Source organism: Lynx rufus, unplaced genomic scaffold (genome assembly GCF_022079265.1).
Source record: "Lynx rufus isolate CCGP_SWC_20201006 ecotype Redwood Valley unplaced genomic scaffold, mLynRuf1.p SCAF_9, whole genome shotgun sequence".
Taxonomy (NCBI): Eukaryota; Metazoa; Chordata; class Mammalia; order Carnivora; family Felidae; genus Lynx; species Lynx rufus.
In genome coordinates this window covers 87,385,713-87,406,832 of record NW_025814897.1, presented here as the reverse complement: position 1 = coordinate 87,406,832, position 21,120 = coordinate 87,385,713, and the positions used below count along the sequence as shown (strand labels likewise).

Sequence of the window (21,120 nt, the reverse complement as noted above, 5' to 3'; positions counted from 1 at the left end):
CCAGCTGAGCTAATCAGCTTATATATGTAAACATACATGCCAAATAAGCTCTATTGTTAAAACAAAATTTCTGATATGTCCCTTGTGATGGGGAAGAACTGTGTAGGGTATTGAAACTGTTCCCTCATAGGCATGAGCAGTGGTTGTCAAATTTTTTGGTCTTGGGATTTTAAGAATTGATGAAGATTACAAAGAACTTTTAATTTTAATGTGGCTTTTATCTATTAGTATTTAGCATATTGAGATTAAAACTGAGAAATTTCCAAGATATTTATTATTTCATTTGTATTTCACAATAATAAATTCCTTACATTTTAAATTTTAACATAAATAGCATTAAAACAAACTGTCTTTTCCAAAGCAAGAAAAATTTAGTGAGGAGAGTGGCCTTGTTTTATATTTTTGTGAATCTAACTTAATAGAAGTTAATGGAAGATTTTCATATCTGCTTCTAAATTCAACGTGTTATGATATTAATAACATCATGTAGCCTCTGAAAACCCCTGAAAGGGTCTTAGGGAACAGGACTCCTTGGACTACTTTTTGAGAATTACTAAGCGTGAAAGATAATGTTTTGTATCTCCATGCTACTTTGGCATTTGTTTTTAAAGTTATGCAGACCTAGTTAAAAAAGGACCTTTAAAGTGAAGCGATGGCTGTTCACCCTGATGAATCTGTACAGAGTTCTTTATTAGTATAATCTTATATGAAATAATTGACCCTTTCCAAATGATTCCTTATCTTTAGAAATTCCTGATACATGGAGACTTACTGCCAGCTCCTAACAGATATAAGCAGATCCTCCTTGATCTCTGAAGCATGTAATGTGATTGAATCTTTATTTTATTAACAAAGTCTTTTAAAATAAAGAATTTAAAGTGACTTAGTAAATGAACAGATTAACTGTATTATGCTAATGTTAAAATATACTTAATTTTAAAATAATATACATTTCCCTTTGTTTTTTCCTAGGGTATCAATATTCATTTAGCTAAAAAAATGATTGAAGATCGGAGTCGAGATTACATGAATGCTAGGCGTGTAGCAAAGGTATGGGGTTCTGACAGGGCACTTACTATAATGATGAGTATGGTGTTTACACAAGAGCTTTCTCTGTCTGATGTTCCTCTTGACATTTTCAATTATTAGCAATCTTAACCAGTGACAGTTAATTGCATTGTCTGAATGGATGATATATTTGAAATGAAATACCTCTTTACATACATGTTAAAGGACAAAAATAGAATAAATCAAGTTTAGAAAAAATTTTTTCTTTATTTTTTTTTTTTAAGAGAGAGACAGAGGGAGAGGGAGAGAGGGGGAGAGAGAGAGAGAGAGAGAGAGAGAGAGAGAATATCTTAAGCAGGCTCCACACTGAGCACAGAGCCTGACATGGGGCTTGATCCCATGACCCTGGCTTCATGACTTGAGCTCAAATCAAGAGTTGGACACTCAACAAACTGAGTCACCCAGGTGTCCCTGGAAAAAATTTTTTTAAATACATAAACAGGGGGCACCTGGGTGGCTCATGTGGTTAAGTGTTTGACTTTAGCTCATCATGATCTCATGATTCATGGGTTTGAGCCCCGTGTTGGGCTCTGTGCTGACAGCTCAGAGCCTGGAGCCTGCTTCAGATCTGTGTCTCCCTGTCTTTCTCTGCCCCTGCCCTATTCACTCTCTCTCTCTCTCTCTCTCTCTCAAAAATAAATAAACATTAAAAAAAATTAAAATACATAAGCGGGATATACAGACAAGGTTCTGTCTACAGTTGATGAAACAGTTCTTATGCTTCCCTTCTATGTGCTCATACATATTTGAATATTGTACTACTTTGTGGTCTCACAGGTCTCAGGGACAGATTTTTATCTTGTGGGCATACCTTTCCATTCATTGACACTGTTAGAAGTTAGGGAAGATAGCCTAGTAATACCAACTATTGAAATTTTAAAAGACAGACAGTGTCTCCAAAGATGGCAGTAATGATGCCACCAGATCATCAGTCATGTTGATCTGTCAACTCCTCTGTCCTGGAGAGTGACCTCCTAGATCACCTGCAGAGAGGGCCCAGGGTGTTCTGTTCACTCAGGCCTGGGAACTTGTTCACGGGTAAGTATTCCTCTGTTATCTTTCTCCCTGCTCTTAGTTTTTAGAGTATATTAACAAAGTGGTATTTGGGAAAAATAGGCATTTTGAACAAAGTATTCTAAACTGATCAATTCAATTCCGTATATCTGAGTTGTTCCTAGGCTCACCACAGAATTATAAATGCTTGTTGTCTAGGAATATGAGACAGTAATGAAAGGTTTGGACCGTAATGCTCCCTCAGTGCCTCCTCAGAATACTCCCCAAGAAGCCCAGCAGGTGGATATGTGGAAGAAATACATACAGTGGGAAAAGAGCAACCCTCTTCGTACGGAAGATCAGACGCTTATCACAAAAAGAGGTAACTTGATATTATCCCACAGGCTATTTGTTACCTCCAGTCTTTTTTTTCTCTTATGTTCTTCAGATTCAATGAGTTCTATAGATCTATCTTCATGTTCACTGACCTTTATCATATCCAATCTGCTGCTAAACCCATCCAGTCAATTATTTGTTTCAGATATTATACTTTTCAGTTCCATAAATTTGTTTTAGAAATTTTTGTATTTTTAAAAAATGTATATTTATTTATTTTGAGAGAGAGTGAGTGCAAGTGGGGGTGCGGTGGAGAGAGAGGGAGAGCTGTCAGTGCGGAGCCTGTTGTGGGGCTCGATTTCATGAATGGTGAGATCATGACCTGAGCCGAAATTGAGTCCAGCGCTTAACCACCTGAGCCACCCAGGTGCCCCTGTATTTTTATAGTTCCTTTTTTATAGTTTCCATTTCTCTGTTGAGATTCCATGTCCATTACCATCTTTTTCTTTATGTCCTTAAACATATTTATAACAGTTCCAAGTCCTCATCTACTAATTCCAGTGTCTGCACTATCAGGGAGTTGGTTTCTTTTTCTCTTGACTGCGGGTCACATTTTCCTGTTTTGTCATAGTCTAGACAGTTAATTTTTTTCTTTTGGACATTGTACAGATATACAAATGATACATTATAAAGACTGGATCCTGCCATCTGCCTCTGAAAAATGTTGAGTTTTATTTTAACAGGGAGTTAAGTTACTGGCAGATCACCTGGACCTTGTTAGGATGGATCTGTTTTAGTTTTGCCCTTAATCTCAGGGTAAATCTCTTAGTCCTGGGACCAAGTTTTTACTCCTAAAAAAGAATGGAAAGTTCAAGGTGTTTACCCAGACCCTCTAACTTGATGGGACTCAAATTCTAAACTTGGTCTCCGTGACAGTGGGTAGCTGCTGAGAAACCTATTCCGCTCTTTCAGTCTTCCAGCTTTGGTTTTCACTGGAGCTGTTTGTATTCTTTTCTGTGTATGTATATTTCAGAGGCCTGCTAAAGATTTAAGGGCATTTCTGCTGATTTTCAGGCTCCACCCTCTGTGGCTGTCTCCTTTGGGGAATTTCCCCCCTTAATTTTCTAGCAGCTCTCGTAGTCCAGAATGCCTTGTTAACTACTTCTAGCCAGTAAGACTTCAGTATTTGACTTGAGATCTAGCTATCCCAGAACTGTACACACAGGGATTGCCGCTGAGGGGAAAAGCCATATTAAATGTGGATCTTGGCCAGTGTGGTTCTGATTTTTTAAGGGCTCAATCTTCTCTGGTTTCTGTTTTGGCCACTGGTTTCTTTTGGTCATTCTCCTGCACTTTTAGATAGTTGTTTTTTGTATTTTTTGGTTTATGATTTTTATTTTCAGGAAAGTCTGATAGAAACAAATCTGCTGCTGCCAGAACTAGAATTTTTCTCAGTCTGGCCTTGCTCTTACCTATAAGCCTTTGTAGGTAGTTTCCTTTGCCTATACCATTTTCCTGGTTCTTCCTGCACTTCACTTACTCTCTCATCTGACCAGATTCTTCTTCTGATCTTATCTGATCAGCCCCTTCTTCAGATTTTGCTTTAGGTGTCAGTTCCTTAGTGAAGCTTTTCTTGAGTCCCTAAACGATGTTAAGTCTGACTGCTGTAAGTTCAAGAGTACACTGTATTTTCCTCATCATAATAGCTACTAATTTTTATAATTGCTTCCGTACAATCAGTCTTCCCAACACACTGTAGACTTCTTGAGTATAGGAAGTGTTAGTCACTGATATGTTCACAGTGTCTCTCACATTCCCTAGCATATAGTTTGTGCTGGGTAAATACTAATTTAAAAATAATGGATGGGGGCACCTGGGTGGCTCAGTTAAGCATCCAACTCTTGATTTCAGCTCAGGTCCTGATCTCATGGTTCTTGAGATCGAGCCCCACATGAGGCTGTGCATTGACTATGCAGAGCCTGCCCTAGGATTCTCTCTCCCTCTCTCTCTCTCTGCCCCTCTTCTGCTTGCACACCTGTGCACACTCTCTCACTCTCTCACACACAAATAAATAAACTTTAAAAAATAATGGATGGATAGATGGGGCTTGGGTGGATAATGGTGCTTGAAATCACTAAAGCTTGTATTTCTAATTATCATTCATTATCGAGGGACCTGTTTTAGCCTACTAAGTTAGTTGTGATGCTTGTATTGATAGTTTCATAAATAATATTTATTTTCATTGAATGTTATGAATGTCTTCCCTAGTTATGTTTGCTTATGAACAGTGCCTGCTTGTACTGGGCCATCACCCTGATATTTGGTATGAAGCTGCCCAGTATCTTGAACAGTCAAGTAAACTGCTTGCAGAAAAGGGGGTAAGTATTCCTCGTCCCCGTTTTGGCCTTTTCGTGGTTTTAATATAGCAATAATTTGCTAAAAATATAATACTGAATTTTGGTAATGAAGTATAGGTGTTGAAAATTTTAATCTTCTGTTAGTATGAAGCTTAGTGACACTCAGAGTACTTAGTCAAAATTATAGGGGCTGTTTCTTAAGGCATTAAAACGATGGTTTCTTCTGTATGTTAAGTAATATACAGAAGAAGTCTTTGGAATTTTTTTTAGAATCCAGACATGCATATGTGTCCGTATGTATATACATGAGTGTGTATATTCATTCTCTTTCAACTGTATTAAAATTATTGAAGAGTGAGCTTTCTTTTTTTTCCTCTCCTAGGATATGAATAATGCCAAATTATTTAGTGATGAAGCTGCTAATATATATGAAAGAGCCATAAGCACTTTATTAAAGAAGAATATGCTTCTTTATTTTGCATATGCAGATTATGAAGAGGTCAGTAACAATATTTAGAACTTTCTTATAATTGGAGTTTTTACTGTAGGACTGAATTACTTTTCTGGCTGCTTCTTTGCCAGGCATCTTGCTTTTAGTAGAGATGATGCAAAATGAACAGGTATTAGTCCTCAGCTCATTATATATTTATGCTCAAAGCAGGTGCCATTGTGGGGTACAGCCTCTGGATTCCTCAGAGCTCAAATCCTGCTTGTTTATGAATATATATTTATATCCACTTCTTCTCTACCACCTTAGAGTCGCATGAAGTATGAGAAAGTTCACAGTATATATAACAGACTTTTGGCAATTGAGGATATTGACCCCACCTTGGTGAGTAACATCATAAGTGTCTTTAACACCTTTGCTGTCAGCTTTAACAAATTTTTAATTTACACATATTACAATTCACTGGTTTTTTTGGATATAGTTCTGTGAATCTTGACCAATAACGTTGAGTCATGGGACCACTGTCACAATTATACAAAACACTTCAGTCACCTTGCAAAATTCCATGATGTGACCCCCTTCGTAGTCTGATCTGTTCTCTTAGTTGTTTTTTTGTTTTGTTTTGTTTTGCTTTGTTTTGAATGAAGCAGAATGAAACAGTGGGGATTCCTCATGATCACAGTTTAAAGCCATTTATGGCACATAATTGTTGCCTAATAAATAAATCTTTTTAAATAAATGGAAGCAAGAGAAACCAACATTCTGGAAAGGAATTGGACTGCAACTCACTTTATCCTGAATTCTGCTGTATAACAGTGATTTTCAAAGTCCTGAGTTTCTTTTTTTTTTTTTTTTTAATTTTTTTTTTTTTTTCAACGTTTATTTATTTTTGGGACAGAGAGAGACTTAGCATGAACGGGGGAGGGGCAGAGAGAGAGAGAGACACAGAATCGGAAACAGGCTCCAGGCTCTGAGCCATCAGCCCAGAGCCCGACGCGGGGCTCGAACTCACGGACCGCGAGATCGTGACCTGGCTGAAGTCGGACGCTTAACCGACTGCGCCACCCAGGCGCCCCACAAAGTCCTGAGTTTCTATAGAAGTGCAATGAAGCTTTTTCATCGGGAGGAGAAGGGGACAGGCCAATGTATGTGGCCCTAGAGACCTTCTGCCTCAAGTGAAATCTACACTGCTTTTTTGTTTGTATTGGGATTCCACTGTTGTACTTGCTTGCATTTATTCATCATTTTAAAATTCATTTAGCAAACTGCTCTGTGTTGTGTACCGTGCTAGATTCCAGAACTATAACAACAAACTGGAGGAAATCTCTTTCCTTAAGGAACTCTTAGTTCGTTCATCCATTCATGTATCCACCTGTCAAAACTGGGTAACACAGTTTAACATCATCAAAACTGGGCAAATCAGGACCCTACTCATATTCCAGAAACATTTGTTTACTGAACAAATATGACATACTTATCATGTGTTGAGCACTCTGTGGTGCTGAGTATAAAATGACTCATTAATAGTTTATCAGTAAAGTTACATTATATGGTCTTTGGAAAAATAGAGTAGTGGGCTTTTAAAGCAATAAACCAGGAAAGTATAAAGTTAAAGACATATTATTAAACATGCTTGTATTAGATCAAACCTTTTTAGGTGTTGGAATTTATTAATGGAGTGTGTTCTAGTAGTTTCACTTTTATTTCCTCCTTAAAATTTAATTTGCATATTCTGGATTTAGGCAGTAGTGTTCATTGTACAACCTCATGCATATAGTAGACACCTTGAATTGTACACTTTAAAGGGTGAATTTTGTGGTATGTGAATTATGTATCAATTTTTAAATATTTATTTGTACACATCTTTAATACCAGAAAAACTTTGCTTGCGGATTTAAATAGAGCACTATCTATAAGCTTACTTTCTGTTGTCTTGGGTATTCAAGATTGCTTTCTTAGATAGGAAACATACTAGTATAGGAATAAAGTGAGACTGTATTGGATGCTATAGGGATCACATTAGGCTAATCTGTAGAAAAGAAATGCCTTTGGGGCGTCTGGGTGGCTCAGTCGGTTAAGTGTCTGACTTCAGCTCAGGTCATGATCTTGCAGCTTATGAGTTTAAGCCCCATGTCGGGTTCTGTGCCAACAGCTCGGAGCCTGGGGCCTGCTTCAGATTCTGTGTTTCCCTCTCTGCCTCCCTGCCCCAACTCACACTCTCTCCCCTCTCTCTCTCAAAAATAAATAAACATTAAAAAAATTTTTTAATGTTTTTCCATAGGTATATATCCAATATATGAAATTTGCGAGAAGAGCAGAAGGTATCAAATCTGGAAGAATGATATTTAAAAAAGCAAGAGAAGATACCAGAACCCGCCACCATGTCTATGTTACTGCAGCACTCATGGAGTATTACTGTAGTAAGGTAAGTGCTGAAATATAAAGGTAAAATATTTCCTTCATCTGAGATACATTAATTAAAAGAAAGATAGTCTTGGTTTCTGTCATTAAGGTTTTTTGTTTTTTGTTTTAAGATATTTTTAAGTAATCTCGACACCCAACATGGGGCTTGAACTCACAACCGAGATCAAAAGTCACATGCTCTTTTGACTGAGCCAGCCAGGTGCCCCTTCTGTTATTTTGTTTTTGTTTTTTGTTTTTTAAGTAGGCTTCACGCCCAGTGTGGAGCCCACCATGGGGCTTGAACTCACAACCATGAGATCAAGACCTGAGCCAAGACCAAACATCAGACATTTAACCAGCTGAACCACCCAGGCACCCCCTGTCATTAAGTTTTAATTGCTCCATATCATAAAGGAAGTCCAAGTGTGTCTGTGTAAAATTATATGAAACATCATCCAAATCCCCACTGCCTGCTTATTTATACCTTATTTAAGCCCCTTGGTTTTTTTTAGCTCAGCAATTTTTACTTAATATGATTTTAGTTTCCACTTTAATATTTAATGTAACTTGTTTAGGTGTTGTAGTTTTAATATTCTTTTGAGTATCTTTTCTGACATTTTATGGAAATCAGTACATTCCTCTCTACTTCTAGGACAAATCTGTTGCCTTTAAAATTTTTGAACTGGGTCTAAAGAAATATGGAGACATTCCAGAATATGTGTTGGCCTATATTGACTATCTTTCTCACCTCAATGGTAAGTCAATTCTACATCTATAATGGTTATGTAATTTTTTTAATTAATTTATTTATTTTGAGAGAGCATGAGTGTGAGTGGGGGAGGGGCAGAGAGGGGGAGAGAGAGAGAGAGAAAAAGGGAGAGAGAGAGAGAGAGAGAGAGAGAGAGGGAGAATGAGAATCACAAGCAGGCTCCACACTACCAGTGCAGAGTCCGACACGGGGCTTGATTGCACAAACCCGCGACATCATGACCTGAGCCAAAATCAAGAGTCTGATGCTTAACCGACTGAGCCATGCAGGGGCACCCCTGGCTATGTAATATTAAACCATCAATATCATTCTCTGAAAATGGGTTTCTTTCTTTCTCAAATGTATTACAATTCTGTCATCACACCAGAACCAGGCACTTAATAAGCACTCAAGAAATATCTGTTGCCTATCAACCGTGAATTTGTATTTGAGTAATGGTAAGTGCCTTTTGACTCTACAGAATGATCTTTAATACGTCATCAGTGAAGTCACATCAGTAATAGGATAAAGCCTCAAATTCAGACTTGGGAGACACAGTTATTTACGGTCATCTCCAACGACTCTGGGCAAATCATCTCTTGTTTCCTGGGTGGGGGTGGAGGAATACAAAACAAATCTCTAGCCACCAAAACTCAAAAATGACAAAGTAGTAAAGTGAACTGCTTACAGCTTACTGGGGAAGAGATTTCAAAAAGAAACATTAGGTTTATTCCCATCTTTATTTCCCTGTCCTGTTGTATTAATAATAGTAGCCATCCTTTACTGAGATCAACCTTATACGAGGCACTGAGCTAGGGGATTCAGGTACATGTAGATGTCTCATTTGGTCTAGTTACCCACAGTCCAGGATATGTAATTTCTTGACCAGCAGTGATCTGGTATAGAAATTGGTTTAATAAAGAAATATACAATTATGTGTCATGTAAATGAGTTAGATATCACAGGTATATATTAATGCTTTGAATGATATTTTAGAAAAATACAGGTAACATTCTTTATATAAGTAGAGAGGAATAAAACTTAAGAATGATTTTATATTTTAGCTTAGTGATTCTACACTCTGGAAAAGGACTGAACTCCAGAAAATGAGACATGGAGCATTTAATTAAAAATTAATTTTCTCATCTAGAATTAATGTTCCTCACCAATTGCAAACTATTTTGATTTTTTTAGAATACCTACTAGTAGGGGCACCTGGGTAGCTCAGTTAAGCATCCAGTTCTTGATTTCAGCTCAGGTCATGATCTCAACCATTAGTGAGTTCAAGCCCTGCCCTGGCTCTATGCTGACAGAACAGAGCCTACTTGGGATTCTCTCTCTCTCCCTCTGTCTCTGCCCCTTCACAATTTGTGCACACCCTCTATCTCAAAATAAATATAACTTTAAAAAATAGAATAACTACTAGTATATATATGTTATTCTAAAAATGTGGATGCCGGGCGCCTGGGTGGCTCAGTTCGTTAAGCATCCAACTTTGGCTCAGGTCATTATCTCACCGCTCTCGTGAGTTCGAGCTGTGCTGACAGCTCAGAGTCTGGAGCCTGCCTCAGATCCTGTGTCTCCCCCTCTCTTTATCCTTCCCGTACTTGCACTCTGTCGCCCTCTCAAAAATAAACAAACATTAAAAAAAATTTTTAAATGCCGGTATCTGATATCAGCATTGTCTTCCAACATCAGTGTTTTACATAGTTCATTCATTTGTTCATCCATCCGTCCATCCAACCGTCTATTCATCATCTATTCAGTACCTTCAGGACCTTCTGGTTACTAGAGTCCAGGAATACAAAGGTGCCTAGGACTCTATTCCTATCAGAGCATTCTCATGGGGGAATCCAATGTGTAAACATAACTATATCAATGTCTGGTGTTTAATTGTAGCATTAGTTCTTGGGTTAGGTGTAAATCTGGTTTCCAATTTCTCATCTGCAGACCAGTCATAATAAGAGTGCCTCTTGTAGGATTGTTGAGAGGATTAAATGGGGATTAAATGGGTTTTTGCATGTGGTTGACCTCTACATGGAATGTGGTGTGTATACTGTAAATGTGAACTAGTTATGATGATAGTGGCAATCATAAAAAAATGTTCTGCTATAATAGAGCCCTGAATGAAGTACAGCACTTTGGAAGCACAGAGAAGAAAGTACAATTTAAGTTCTGGAGCTGTGCTGTGCAGTTATAGCAGCCACTAGACTACTGATTATTGAGCACTCAAAATATGGCTACGGCCAGGGGCATGTGGGTGGCTCAGTCGGGTCATGCCGGACTTCAGCTCAGGTCATGATCTCGCAGTTTGTGAGCTCAAGCCCCGCATGGGGCTCTGTGCTGACAGCTCAGAGCCTGGAGCCTGTTTCAGATTCTGTGTCTCCCTCCCTCTCTGTTCTTCCTCTGCTCACACTCTGTCTCTGTCTCAAACATAATAAATAAGTAAATAAATAAATAAATAAATAAATAAAATATTTCATTAAAAAAAAAAAGGAATGTGGCTAGGCCAAAATGAGATGTGGTGTGAGTGTAAAATACATACCAGGGGCGCCTGGGTGGTTCAGTCGGTTAAGCGGCCGACTTCAGCTCAGGTCATGATCTCTCGGTCCGTGAATTCGAGCCCCGTGTCGGGCTCTGTGCTGACCGCTCAGAGCCTGGAGCCTGTTTCAGATTCTGTGTCTCCCTCTCTCTGACCCTCCCCTGTTCATCCTCTGTCTCTCCCTGTCTCAAAATAAATAAAACGTTTAAAAAAATAAATAAAAAATAAAATAAAATACACACCAGATTTCAAAGACTCAGTACCAAAAAAAGAAAAAAAAATTAAAATATCTTAATTTTTCATATTAATTACGTGCTAAAATAATTTAGATATATTGGGTTAAGTAAAATATATTAAAATTAATTTCACCTGTTTTTACTCTTAAATGGGGCTAGCAGAAAATTTAAAATACTTATGTTAGCTTGCATTGTATTTCTGTTGGACAGTGGCATTCTAGAGGCAACATGAGATGGGTCTTAAAGGATGAACATAGTTAGCCAGGAAAAGATGTAGGAAAATGCATTCTTGCCGGTAGAGAACACAGCATGAAAAGCAGTGGGAAACTTATGTGGAATGGTAGAAAGTGTCTGGAGCAAAGCTTGGATTAAAGTGAAAAGAATAAAATATTTTAATCTCTTGGTTTTAGTTTGCATACGGTCATGTAGTAAAAACTGAATAACTACCTAGAGTCAATAAAAACTGACACTGCTGGATTTTTTTTAAACAACTTTATTGAGGTATAGTTTATATACCATAAGTGCACCTGTTTTAAATATAAAATTCATTGATTGTTAGTAAATTTACTGCTGAATTCTTTAAAAAAATTCCTAAAAATAATTTTTTTTAAATGTTTATTTTGAGAGAGAGAACACATGAGCAGGGGCAGGCAGAGAGGGAGGGAGACACAGAATCTGAAGCAGGCTCCAGGCTCTGAGCTGTCAGCACAGAGCCCGACGCGGGGCTTGAACCCACAAACTGTGAGATCATGACCTGACCAACTGAGCCACCCAGGTGCCCCTGAATTCTTAAATTTTAATATATCCCTTAACAAGAAGTGTTATTTTCCTGCTTCCAGCTACAGAGGACCTCCCAAGACTTCAGTTTTAATTGTACCTATATAAGAATTTAAAGTAGTTATGTAGAGAGCAGTCCTGGTACTGCAAAATAAGAAAATCACCAGTATATAAATTTGAGTGTGCCACCCATCACAGTCCACGTACTTAAAAAATATCAGTAGTCTGACATAATGTCAGCACATATGTAAGTTATTTTTATTTAAAAAAAAATTTTTTTTAAGTTTATTTACTTAGAGTGAGCAAGAGAGCACGTGAGCATGAGTGGAGGAGGGGCAGAGAGAGAGAATCCCAAGCAGTCTCCATGCTGTCAGCTCAGAGCCTGACATGGGTCTCAACCCTACAACTGTGGGATGATGACCTGAGCCAAAACCAAGAGCCTGATGCTTAACTGACTGAGCCACCCAGGCACCCCTAATTTTTGTTATTTGTAAAAGGCCAGTGGGATACCTCATTTAGATATCATACTGTTATAAATCATTAGACATTATAACTGCAGTATATACAGAAGGAGGGGTGAACTACAGGTAAAAAGACCTGGCTTCCAGTTACAGCTGTTATTCAGTAATAGTGAGCCAGATCAACTCAATCCTTTTGAACCCCAGGTTAACCCATCTATAAACATTGGGGTAATGGTTACCTTTCTGCATAGGACTTTTATGAGAATTATAGGAGATCATGCATGTGCAAATACACTGTTGATTATAAAACAGTTTTAATATTTAATATCTTTTTTAATATCCTAGAGGACAATAATACACGAGTTTTGTTTGAACGCGTTTTAACATCTGGAAGCCTTCCTCCAGAGAAGTCTGGGTAAGCTGTTGGGAAAACTTGGTTGGGTTCTAATGGCAGCTTTAATACTTGAATTTGTGATCTGTGGATGAACATTTCTTGAGTATAATTTCAGGAGATGTTTCCCTTTTCCCTTGAAGCTTACTTACAAATGCCTACCTGTAATATTTTCATACCTGTTTAAGATTTTTAAGTTTATTTTTGATAGAGTGTGAGAGTGGGAGGGGAAGAGAGAGAATCCCAAGCATACTCCACACTATCAGTACAGAGCCCGACTCGGGGCTTGATCTCACAAAACATGAGATCATGACCCGAGCTGAAATCAAGAGTCAGACACTTAACTGAGCTACCCAGACACCCTCTTTTTTAAGATTTTTAAAAAGTGTTTGCCTACTGATTACATATTTAAGAGATGTGTTAGCAATTTATTATTTTAATATATCTTCCTACTTGACTATGCCTCTAGAAATTAACATGAACAAATAAAGTTCTGAAAGTTTTACGTTACTCGAGAGCAGTGACTCTTACGTATTAAAAGTTACACCAGACATATTACATCCCTGGTTTATGCTTTTGACTCCATCATCAGTTTTACCAGAGGAACATGGTGTAGAGCTACAGTATAAATAAGGCTTTGGAGTTTTGGGTTCAAATTCCAGCTCAGCCCTTTGATTACACCTTGGGCAGATTTCATGGCCTTTCCAAACCTTATGTCATTGAGTAACAATAATGTCTACCACTGTGGACTTTTCATGATAGCCCTATTCCTGGTATGTAGTAGGCATTCAGTATGTTACTTTAGCACAAAGGGGCTTAGTGACAGTTAAGTAGAGTCTCAGAATTAATTTTGGCTGTTACAACAGTGCTGAGGTAAAAATATGTCCCAAATAATCTGTTAAGAAAAAACAGCAATATTAGATTTTAGAATATATTTTTATTCATACATTGAGTGAAGAATGTATTCTACAGAATAATTCATGCCACTAAACAAAAAGCCACATTATTCAGGAGAAATTGGAAATCTGTGTATGTTCCTTTTTCAGCTCTCCCTGCTAAAGTTTACCTTCTTTAAGGCAAATGTGCTCTTACCACAAATGTGCTCTTACCACAGGGGATAGGAAAATGTGCTAAATAAGCAAAAACTCAAAAAAGGGCTTAAATATACTAGTGTGCAGGGCGAAGTGTTATGATGTCTATAATTCACTTTCAAATACTTCATCAAAAGTAAGATTAAGTACTGCAAAATATTAACAATTAAATCTTAATGATGATATATAGGTATTTGTTATACTGCCCTATAGTTTAATAAGAGCTTTTTGTAATTAAAAGGGAAGGAGGGACCTTAAGGCTTTTTTTGTAAATGGGCTCCCTGTTCCAAACCCAGAATAATGAAGTACTGATTATACTTATTACAGAGAAATCTGGGCCCGATTTCTAGCTTTCGAAAGCAATATCGGTGATCTAGCTAGTATACTGAAAGTGGAGAAGAGACGGTTTACAGCATTCAAAGAAGAGTATGAAGGCAAAGAAACAGCTTTGCTGGTGGACAGATACAAGTTCATGGATTTATATCCTTGCTCTGCAAGTGAACTAAAAGCGCTTGGTTATAAGGTATGTACTTAGGATCAAGATGTGTGTCGTGTCCCTACTTTTCCCATGTTTTAGAATAGCTCATGGATACACATACCTCTAAAGCAAATTCTGAAATAGAAATTAGTTTCAGAATAGTTTTCCAGGAAACAGGAAAAAAGTTCAGGGATTTTTCTTGATTTTGAAACACTGAGTATCAAAAGTACTGAACAAAAGAATGAGATTTAACAAATGCTTACGTCCTTCCCGTGACATTGTCAACACCCTGTATCTTTTGTCCGGTGGGCAGATGGAGGTATTGTGGAAGGAAGAAAATTTCTAATAGCTCTTAAAACGATGAACATGTTTTGATAGCTCTTAAACCAAATGTAGTTCCTGTGGGTATAATGAAGAACCCTCACTACTTGTTTATAAATCAGTACAGTTCCCTCAGAGATTTGTATCTCAAAACAGTACTTCAGGGGGGCTCTTCAGGAAATTAGCTTATCTAGGAATGGAACTCTTCATAGACATCTGAGTCATAAGAAAAGAAATCTGGCCCTGAACCTGTTCAGGTCAGGGGGAAAGATATTAAGGTTTATACAGCTCCATCAATAATAGCCCTGGCTGAGAAAAATATTATTCTATCATTTCTTGATTTTTCCCCCCACTGTGTCATGAAAACAAAGACCAAGATGGAAACCCAAAGGGAAGCTATAGCCACAGAATCTTAGGTTGGTCCCTTTATGTCAACCAGCATTAAGATGTTCCTGACTATCATTCTCCATTTCCTCACCAGGTCTTGCTGGTCTGGTGTCTGAACCAGATTTAAATGTTTGAGAAAAATTACCCATACATGAACTTCAGACCTTTTTATTAATGGAAACCCCAGTTCTGTGCCAGTCCCAGATCCCTATTCTGTAACTAGGGGTTACTGCTCAGGAATGATTGAGTTCTACTTCTAGTTTAAGTACTTCTCAATGAAAAGCAAAAGACCTTTTAAGACCCCGCTATGTGAAGTTATTAGCAAAGACCATTTCAACTTTACCAAGATGAAAATGGAAATGAAGGAAAATAGACCTTACTCTTTCCAAGTAGAACTACTTCTTAAATATGAATTCTCCATCTCATATTTCTATTTCTACTCTTTCATTTTTGGGGAGAAAGATTAAATGTACTAGAGTGTATATATAATGGGAGAAGGGAAGAGAAAAAGCAATTCCCAGTGGGCCTACTCATTTAGATCTGCCACCAACTGCATTTGAACAAAGGTTGAGAAAGCAAAATGCTCTTCTACCTGTTGAGGGTGGCAAAAGGGGCTCTTCTGGTTGTGGTCAGGCAGGCTGATGCCAGTGCCTGTAGCAGAGGAACTCCTCGGGGACAGGGCCTCCACTGCTAGGTGGCCACACTGCTCCTTTTCATCCATCTTAGAGAATTGTTCTCAGCCCTGGTGGGGCATTGCTGATAAACTATAAAAGAGGATGGTGGATGGGTTTGAGGTCAGAGGCCTGTGCCCCCAATCCTCGCTCTACTTTTTAGCTATAGGACCTTGAAAATATCAGACCTTCTTTGAGCTTCAGTCCCTTCTAGAAAATGGAGAGGCTACTATTGGGCTCATCAAAGAGGGAATAAATGGCTAAAACCATCTGGACAAATAGTGGCTGCTCCATATATATTTCTTCTCCCCTGTAACAATCGGTTGGGGCTAATCTTTTATTTTGCTAACAAAACCTTATAACTAAGTGACTATTTTAGCTTTCATAAAGCAGGACTTCACTTAACCCAGCTTCACTTAAATTCATACTGTTTAATTCTAGTAGAAGGGAAGAGTCAGAAAAATACCTAAAATTGTAAATTACCCCACTCTCTACCTGGCCCAGTCTTAAGTATCTACCCAGAAAAGCTTGTATCTAGCCCACAAATGTCCTACCTGGTAACATGGAGTCTAATGATTTCTTACCCAGGGTTAGGGGGAGGTTATGAAACACCTGCATAGCATTCCTTATTGAGTATTTAACCGTCTTTACCATCAGATTCTTACTTATCCCTCTTGGTTCTCTTTCTGTGGTTTTAACCCAGTGATTCACAGTGTATCCTCAAGACTGTAGAACTGCACAATTATACTCTAAGTCCCTTTTTCAGGTTTAGGATTCTTCTGTTCTGCATTTTCAGGATGTCTCCCGGGCTAAGCTAGCAGCTATAATTCCAGACCCAGTTGTAGCTCCTTCTATAGTGCCTGTTCTGAAAGATGAAGTGGATAGAAAACCAGAATACCCTAAACCAGACACTCAGCAGATGATTCCATTTCAGCCACGACATTTAGCACGTAAGCCATGACTTTAGATCCAGTACTGAGACCTCTGTTTGTTGATTTAAATCCAGAGGTGGGGGTGGGGGAGTGATGTGACCTTTCCATTGTAGGTTAATTATTAGACTCAGGGTGACCATGACAAGTGACTTGGCTCTAATCTTTGAAGGAAGAAGAGTTAAGAATATCTTTAAAAACAACAAAAAAACCCTCAATGATCCAGATTCTAGTAACCCATTTTGGCAGTGACATTAGACAGTCTTCAGAAATGCTGCTACATACAAGTTACCTGTACAACTGGAAACTTACTGCATGATGCTATTTGGTATCATTTATACTTACTGATGGGTAGTAGCCCCTCTAGATCCTATGTGAACAAGGCCCTTATGATTAATTATGTTGTTGAGTAATGGACTTTAAACAGGATTGCTGAACACCTGATTTATGAGGCTTAGAAATGGTCTTCGACAAAAACTGACTCAAGCTCAGCCCCCGGGTTGTCTTACTCAAAGTCACTTGTTAACTTTTCTGCCTCCCAGTGGCCATGGGGTTGAGACTGCTCTGTCTCATCCACTTTAGTTTGGTCAAACACGTAAAGCACTAAAAACAATTTAAGATGTCCAGAACAAAACAACATAGACCTAGAACTTTATGTATAAATTACTTCTTACGGATTTATTTCAGCTGTTTATAGAAATTCTTACATCCTATTTGATTCCCACCCTTTCTTCTCTCACAGCACCAGGCTTACACCCGGTCCCCGGTGGCGTATTCCCAGTACCACCTGCAGCCGTCGTTTTAATGAAACTTCTCCCTCCCCCCATCTGCTTCCAGGTTTGTTTATTGTCTTCCTGATAGATGCTTGCTCTATGGGTTATAAAAACTGTGTGCTTCTTTTCTTGTCTCACGGGAAATGTAAAGTAGCACAATTCTAACTTGTCAGATTATTGGGGATTAAAATTTGTGTCACAACAGGGTCCTTTTGTACAAGTGGATGAACTGATGGAGATTTTCCGAAGATGCAAGATACCAAATAGTAAGTGATGACAGCTCCACCCTAGAGCCGAACTCACGTGATCTCCCAGGCAGGAGATGGTTATTCTTTGCCACTGAGGTTTCCCAATCCAGCTAGCCCTCTTGCAGGAGTACAGTGAACCCTCAGAACGATCCAAACCCTCTTTGATACAGAGAGGCTTGTTCATATCCTAATGTCACTGAGTAAAAAGTGGGTCTTTTCTATTCATGTGAACATGCACTGCGAGTTGGCTTTTGAAAGTAATTTTAAGAGCAGCTTTGGTCTTTAATTATGTAGTATCACTACTGCTCTCCCTTGCTCTGCTAATAGTAGGCTATGAAATCAACTGTAAAGTGTCCAATAGCAGGGCAGTCTTTCACAGGAGCAGACTCTGAAAGCTCCTCCAACAGTCCTTTGCGTTTTGTTTGCGTAGCTGTGGAGGAAGCTGTGAGGATCATCACCGGCGGCGCCCCGGAGCTGGCTGTAGAGGGCAATGGCCCGGTGGAAAGCAACGCAGTACTCGCCAAGGCTGTCAAAAGGCCCAACGAGGATTCAGACGAAGATGAAGAAAAGGGAGCTGTCGTCCCTCCTGTTCATGACATTTACAGAGCGCGGCAGCAGAAGCGAATTCGGTGAAGCCGGCTCCAGTCCTGCCTCTGAAAGGAAACTTATCCAGGATTCCCTTTTTGCCTCTTAAGTCATATGTTTAAAAGAGACAATGCTTTGTTACAAGGTCCTTGGAAACAAAGTTGTATTGTCATTGGTGCCTCTATCATATGGTTCTTGAGAAAAAACAAACCAACCTGTGTGAAATTTAGAATACAGAACAGACCTATGCTCTAAGCAAAATTAGGTTTTCAAAAATGTGAGAACAGCACAAAATGGCAGAACCACATTTTGTTCCCTCTTCAAGGGTGTCTTGTATGTGCCGCTTGAAGACTTGTGAGTTTTCAACAGTTTTATTTTAAAAACTGGATGGCTTATGATTGTAAAGCATTTTATCACATTTTCTGAAAACAGTTGTTCTCGGTTTGCTTATGTAGAGTCCTGCCTTATTGTTTGTTTTTATTTATGGCAGAATGTATGGAATCTGTTTTGTAGTTTAAAATTTTAAAACAATCCTTTAAAAAATAAAAGGATCTCAAAAATGTCATGCCTCCCGCTGCTTCCTCCATTCAGAACGTATTTAAGGGGCACCTGGGTGGCTCAGTCAATTAAGTATCCGACTCTCGGTTTCAGTTCAGGTCATGATCTCACAGTTCGTGACTTCAAGCCACACATCAGGCTCTGGGCCGACAGCATGGATTCCTTCTCTCCCTCTCTCTCTGCCCCTCCCCTGCTCACTCTTTCTCACAAATTTTTTTTTTTAAGAAGAATGTATTTAAAATAGAGACTTATGGGGCACCTGGGTGGCTCAGTCGGTTAAGCGTCTGACTTCAGTTCAGGTCACGATCTCACGGTTCATGAGTTCGAACCCCGCGTCGGGCTCTGTGCTGACAGCTCAGAGCCTGGAGCCTGCTTGGATTCTGTGTCTCCTTCTCTCTCTGCCCCTCCCCTGCTTGTGCCCTGTCTCTCATAAACAAACAAACATAAATAAATAATAAAGTAGCAACTTATTCAACCAATACCATTTAAAAATAGAGGACAATACAAAGTCACCTTGTATTTACTATATGTATACATAACTACATGTCCATTCCCGGTCTTAGTATTAACTGAAAACATGAGGGATCTAACGTTAGGAGGCAAATTAAACATTTCAGAAATCCTCAAATATGAACATACTTATCCCAATCTGAGGCAGATATTTTACCTTTCATCTCTCTTAAAAGCAATGCTTAGTGCTCAAGAACAAGTTCTTTATGACCTACACACAGCATTAAATTGTAAGTCCAAAGAATTAGGTTCCACTCCTTGTTAGCAACAGTACCTCCTCTGACTCATTTCTAGAAAAACCACTAGACAGGGGTGCCTGGGTGGCTCTTTCAGTTAAGCATCTGACTCTTGATATCAGCTCAGGTTGTGATACTGTAATCGTGAGATCAAGCCCTGTGTTGGGCTCTGCACTGAGCGTGGAGTTTGCTTAAGATTCTCTTTCTCCCTCTTCCCCTTCCCCCGCTCACACACGCTCTCAAAATAAATATAGAAACTTAAAAAGACAAACAAAAACTGCTAGACAGAAAACTAGTTGAGCCTAAGGGCTGTGATTCAGAATAAAAGCTAAAAGTCAGTAAGGAAAAAAAAAAAAAAAAAAGGAAAAGTATTACAGTTATAAAGAAATCCTCACATACTGGGCACCCAATTTAGAAATTAAATTCAAAACTGATTAAATAGCTAACATTTTAAAATCAGCCTTAAATATTTCTATAAAACTCTGACTTATAATAGAAAAACAGTTACCTGGAATCATTTTCTTACATAAATGTATACGTAGCCAGGTAATATTTACACATTAATCACAAGCATGTGTCTTTTGTATTTTCCCATGAAAGCTAAAATATCTTCGAAGCCTGCTGGCTCTAATTCTGATTCTGTTGTCCTCAAGAGCTGTGTTTAGGCCGTTTTTTAAATATGGTTTTCAACAACAAATCTGAAAGGTACAAGTAATGCCAAATACACTGCAGGCTTTAAAGTACAGAGGTACAGGGTCTTTCCTGAGGTGCTATCTTTGGGTAGTGTTGTAAAGACAAGAATGGCTCCAAATGCCAGTGATGATCTGCAACGATGTTTGCATGAACGGCAAAGCAAAGCTACACAAATGCATGAAAAATGACTGTCTTAGCACCATAACAAAGACAAAACACACACACACACAACCTCCCTACCTTGATTAAAAGTGCCACTAGCAGCTATTATGTGTATTACATTTATTCCTACTGTATTTCTAAGATTTTTTTCTCCTGAGAGTTATCTTTAAAAATAAAAAGGATTATTTGTGAAAAGAAATCATTTTCTAATGTTCTGCTGTAAATACATATGGATTTTTAGTTTTTAACAGGATTCTGAGTATTGACATTTCCTTTTGTAGACACAGTTGAACAAGTAGCTGAACTTACCCTGGGAAATCTAATGTGCAGACACTCATGCCACAGCCAGTCCCACACGTGCAGAAACTGTCATGCATCCATACTGCTAGACCCAGAAGAAATTTCCAAAAGAGATCCATATTTTTCCTTTTTATCAAGGCAATGACATTTTCTAGACAATTCTAGAACTGGGAAAATAACAATGACAATTCTAGAACTGGATAAGATGTAAGGATTTCTATGTCCTTCCTAAACAAAAATCAGTGAAACCCCAGCCTTTAGCACTGAATTTCAAGAGGTTTTATCTGTTGCCACACCGAGTAAAGTAAAAGGCTGTAACTACCTAGTAAATGTAAAACTGAACAACCAAATCATACCATTAGGAAAGAATGAAAAAATACACTTTTGTCAGCATATCAATCTTGGTCAATAACTATTA

General features: G+C 38.4%; 1 protein-coding gene across 1 annotated transcript in view; it reads left to right on the top strand.

Annotated features, from left to right (window-relative positions):
* CSTF3 (cleavage stimulation factor subunit 3) overlaps positions 1–18,805 on the top strand; it is a 72,039-nt gene extending 53,234 nt beyond the window's left edge. The window contains exons 9-21 of the mRNA XM_047070216.1: positions 973–1,050; positions 2,281–2,443; positions 4,666–4,775; positions 5,137–5,253; positions 5,512–5,586; positions 7,484–7,627; positions 8,258–8,360; positions 12,715–12,784; positions 14,179–14,374; positions 16,505–16,658; positions 17,380–17,474; positions 17,616–17,676; positions 18,089–18,805. Of these exons, the coding sequence (XP_046926172.1) occupies positions 973–1,050; positions 2,281–2,443; positions 4,666–4,775; positions 5,137–5,253; positions 5,512–5,586; positions 7,484–7,627; positions 8,258–8,360; positions 12,715–12,784; positions 14,179–14,374; positions 16,505–16,658; positions 17,380–17,474; positions 17,616–17,676; positions 18,089–18,291 (1,569 nt within the window). The 3' untranslated portion in view covers positions 18,292–18,805. The remainder of the gene's footprint in view (positions 1–972; positions 1,051–2,280; positions 2,444–4,665; positions 4,776–5,136; positions 5,254–5,511; positions 5,587–7,483; positions 7,628–8,257; positions 8,361–12,714; positions 12,785–14,178; positions 14,375–16,504; positions 16,659–17,379; positions 17,475–17,615; positions 17,677–18,088) is intronic.
* Positions 18,806–21,120: the final 2,315 nt, after the last annotated feature.